Source organism: Eurypyga helias, unplaced genomic scaffold (genome assembly GCF_000690775.1).
Source record: "Eurypyga helias isolate BGI_N326 unplaced genomic scaffold, ASM69077v1 scaffold13896, whole genome shotgun sequence".
In the NCBI taxonomy this organism is placed as follows: Eukaryota; Metazoa; Chordata; class Aves; order Eurypygiformes; family Eurypygidae; genus Eurypyga; species Eurypyga helias.
This window is the reverse complement of record NW_010256084.1, coordinates 26,953-31,000: the sequence shown is the minus strand read 5'-3', so window position 1 is coordinate 31,000 and position 4,048 is coordinate 26,953. Positions and strand designations below refer to the sequence as shown.

The 4,048-nt window shown below is 52.8% G+C and overlaps 1 protein-coding gene across 1 annotated transcript in view; it reads left to right on the top strand.

Moving 5' to 3' along the window:
- Positions 1–767: 767 nt before the first annotated feature.
- Positions 768–4,048, top strand: part of LOC104511076 (nuclear factor of activated T-cells, cytoplasmic 1-like) — a gene marked incomplete at its 3' end in the record, with an annotated part of 11,419 nt that continues 8,138 nt past the window's right edge. The window contains exons 1-2 of the mRNA XM_010153540.1: positions 768–825; positions 2,417–3,515. Coding sequence (XP_010151842.1) covers positions 768–825; positions 2,417–3,515 — 1,157 coding nt within the window. The remainder of the gene's footprint in view (positions 826–2,416; positions 3,516–4,048) is intronic.

Below are 4,048 nucleotides of genomic sequence, written 5' to 3'. Positions count from 1 at the left end.
GCCGGGGCGGCCTGCGGAGCCTGGCCTGAGGCCTCTGGCTGCGCAGCGGGGACTGGAAGCCGTGCCCGGCTGTGCCGCGTCACCTGTGCCCTCCACCGGCACGCTGGGCCGGGAAGATGTGGAAGAAGAGCCCAGCCAGTGCCCGGCAGCAGCGTGGTGCTGGGGACGTCACTTTTCTCGGGAGCTGGAGGAAGCCGTGAGGGGGTTGAAGTGCCTTGAGGGCGCTCTTAGAGCCGTTCTCTGAGCTGATTTCTGAAATGGGGACGGTCTCACCACTGTTGTACTGCTTTGGGTGGGTTTTTTTTATCCACAAAGAGTGAGAGGGAAGTGGTGGAGGCTGTGGTGGCACTGAGCAGTGCGGCCGCGTGGCAGAGCAGCAACCAGATGGGACTTGTTTTGAGAGGAGGGGACTCGTCCCCCAGCAGACCTGCGCCTCGCTGTGACCACTGTGGTGGGTTTGCCCTTCTCAGAGTAGCACCTCTTGCTCTACACTGCCTGCCTGCCTGTGGGAATAGAGTGTGAAGCTGCAGCATCTTTTGAATAATCCAGTTTTATTTGTGGCACGCTCCGGTGTGATTTAATGACCCTTCCTCGGTAAATGGCCAGCCTGTGAAGGCAGACTAGGGAGCGCGTTGCTCATCATTCCTGATGTCAGCTGGAACATCGCAGAGTTGCTGCGAAACTGCGACAGCACATTCATTTTTCCTAAGTACCGTTTGCCTGGGAGATGTCGCCTGCAAGAAAGGCGAGCACGGGATGGCCAGAGGATGACACCAGAGAGGGCTGAGCTGATAAACAAAAGAAACAGAATAGCTGGCTGTGCTGGCGTGACCAACTCAGAGGCTCGTTTGCATGAGGAGCGGGTCGAGTTGGGAATAACAGCTGCAATAATCAACACAGCTTTTCCATATCTCCCTGGGGAAGGTGGGCGAGGGTGGTCACCAAGGGAGCCTGACTCCTGGGAGGGAAGGGGACGAGTTTTCCGTATGGACTGGCTGTGGCCAGGGGGAGGTGGAGTTTCCCTGTGTCCTGCAGGAAAGTGCTGCTTCCATAATAAACCTCAGGGAATGCTGATGGGCTGCAAGCACAGCTTGGGGCTGGAGCTGGGTGCGTTTCCAACCTGCTGAGAGGAACCTGCAGGACAGCATTACCCAGACTCAAAGTTCAGCAGCTGTTGTCTCTGATATAGAAAAGTTTTGCAGTCTTTTCCCACTAAGGCAAGACGTCCTGGCATTATGGGCTGTGGCCCATGCGTGCGGGTGATGCAGAGCCTCCCCATTTCAGAAAGCACAGGGTGGGTGACTCCTGGTCCCACGGCTGCTCCGAGAACCAGGAGGCCCTCCCGTTGATTGAGGGCTGCCTGTCTCCCCACACGCAGCCCACTGGTGTCCCTGGGTGGCAAAGAGAAATACATACGCAGCCCCAGGACGGGGGAGCAGAGCTGAAGGAGCCCCGTCAGCAAGCCGACAGTGAGGTGAGGCAGGGCTGGTCTCCAGCAGACCCGTTTTGGGATGCTGGGCCCCACAGCAGGGGTGGTGGCACATGAAGGGTGGCTCGTTCCCCTGCACTACGTCAGGGAGCCCGTCGGCACAAGTCTGTGATGTGATCGGTCACCTTCCAGGTTTTCCACACCATCTGTGCAACTCCGCTATTGTGTTTATACACCCGGAGCTGTTAAATGGTTAGACCGTTGGCCAGGAGCACGCTGCTGGCAGCACTTGACGTGGCGCGTGCAAACCAGCAATTTCAGTGGAATTTCAGGTGTCACAGAGTCGTGAGACATCCATGTTTATCCTTTACCTGGCCTGTGCCAGTTGGGCTGGAGGATAAGTGGTCCCAGAAACCAGAGCAGGTCAATAGATCTGTCTTGTTCCAAAATCCTTGTTAACTGGAACCAGTTGGAAACTTGCTGTAATGGAAATTTCTGTTGCTTATAATTTTTTTAACAGAATGCAGTTGATCATATTCTTTGCTTTAGTCTGTCTCCACTTTTGGTTTCTTGTCCTTTGTTTTTTGTGTATTCCAACTTTGCAGGGTCAGAATTAGGCTCAGTTATGTAAAAGCACCTCTCTTGGGCAGCGCTGCAGTCTCTGAGTGCCGAAGCAGTGTTGTTTGAAGATTTGATTTTCTGCTCTGAAGGTTCACATAAGAAGAGTGTCCTAAAGACAGGCTCAGTCTGTGTATGCCACCCTTCCAAGATAGCTTGTTTTGTGCTGTTCAATTAGTGGCATTTTCACGGAATCTAGTCTGGAGCTTGTCCCCCCTAGTGTGGCACGCCTGTGGGCTGGGCTGCTACGAGAGCTGTGCTTCTGTCTGCTGTGCCATGTCCCTCCACTCCAGCTGGATATATTACTGAGTGTATTTGTGTAGCACCTCATATAATTTCTTTTTGTTTGTTTGTTTGTTTGTTTTCCAGAACACTATAATTATACATCTTCAAATGTAAATGCTGGCTTGCCTCTAAATGTGGCACATTCCTCATTGTCAACTCCATGTCATGGCCTTCAGACATCAAATCCTGTCATTTCAGTCGTCCCATCGGCAAACCATCCTTCTGGATATGGAGGACACATCGACAGCGGGGCCTCTGAATATTACCTGCCACCGAACATCAGACCTAATGGAGCTCCAGCCCTGGAGAGCCCTAGAATTGAGATCACATCTTACATGGGACTTCATCATAACAACAACCAGTTTTTCCACGATGAGGTTGAGGAGGCCATCCCAAACGCCAAGCGGTCGCCTTCCACTGCCACTTTGAACTTACCAAACATCGAAGCGTACAGAGACCCATCCTGCCTGAGTCCAGCGAGTAGCTTGTCTTCCAGAAGTTGCAACTCTGAAGCGTCTTCCTATGAGTCCAACTACTCATATCCATATACTTCACCCCAGACTTCTCCGTGGCAGTCCCCGTGTGTCTCTCCGAAGACCACCGACACGGAGGAGGGCTACCAGCGCAGCATGGTGGCCTGCACTTTGCTCAGTTCCCCGAGGCATTCTCCATCGGCGTCTCCCAGGACAAGCATCACGGAGGAGAACTGGCTGGGGGCTCGTAACTCCAGGCCTCCATCTCCCTGCAACAAGAGAAAGTACAACCTCAACGGCCGGCAGACCTCCTACTCCCCACACCACTCCCCCACGCCTTCTCCGCAAAACTCGCCACGGGTGAGCGTCACGGATGAGACGTGGCTAGGGAACACCAACCAGTACACCAGCTCTGCTATCGTCGCCGCCATCAACGCCCTCACCACCGACAGCACTATCGATATGAACGATGGGATTCCCATCAAGTCGAGGAAGACTGCCATCGACCACACCCCATCCATGACTCTCAAAACTGAACCAGCTGGCGAGGATCACGGGACCATATCGCCAACTGCTGATTTGTCACCGGAAGACTTCTCCAGCTTTCAGCACATCAGGAAAGGAAACTTCTGCGAGCAGTACCTCTCCGTGCCACAGCATCCCTACCAGTGGGCCAAACCAAAGTCTCTGTCTCAGACATCCTACATGAGGTAAGGAACCCCGACTTAGAGGGAAATCCTGATAACATCTTTACTGCATGCTGGTTTTTTCCTCCTTGCCCTTCCTATCCCTGCTGCCTGCCAAGTCTCCCCATCCACTTATTCCACTTAGCCGTATCTTGTGATGCTGTCCCTTTCGTTGGTGTGGCATGACCATGAGTAAAGCCTTGAAGGATCAAAGAGGAGCTGGCCATTTGTGGGGTGTAACTGGTTACCTGCTTTCTGGGAAAGGAGCCTCAGCCCGGGCAGCCTGGAAGTGGGGATTCAGAAGCAGAAGCTTGATTCAGAAGCTTGACCAGACTCCTGCTGCTGGTCAAGCAGCAGGACAATTTGGTGACATCAAACCGGTGGCTTTACTTAAACAGTTCATCGTGTCTTAGTATGTTTTTTATTGCAGAACAAGGAGATAGTCTCGTTGTTGTGGCTGTTGCAGGGCCTTTTACGCTTTATAGACAGTGAATACAAACAGAATAGGAATAGGATTCTTTTGTGCATTATTCCAAGTTTTACTTCACTTCATCTGA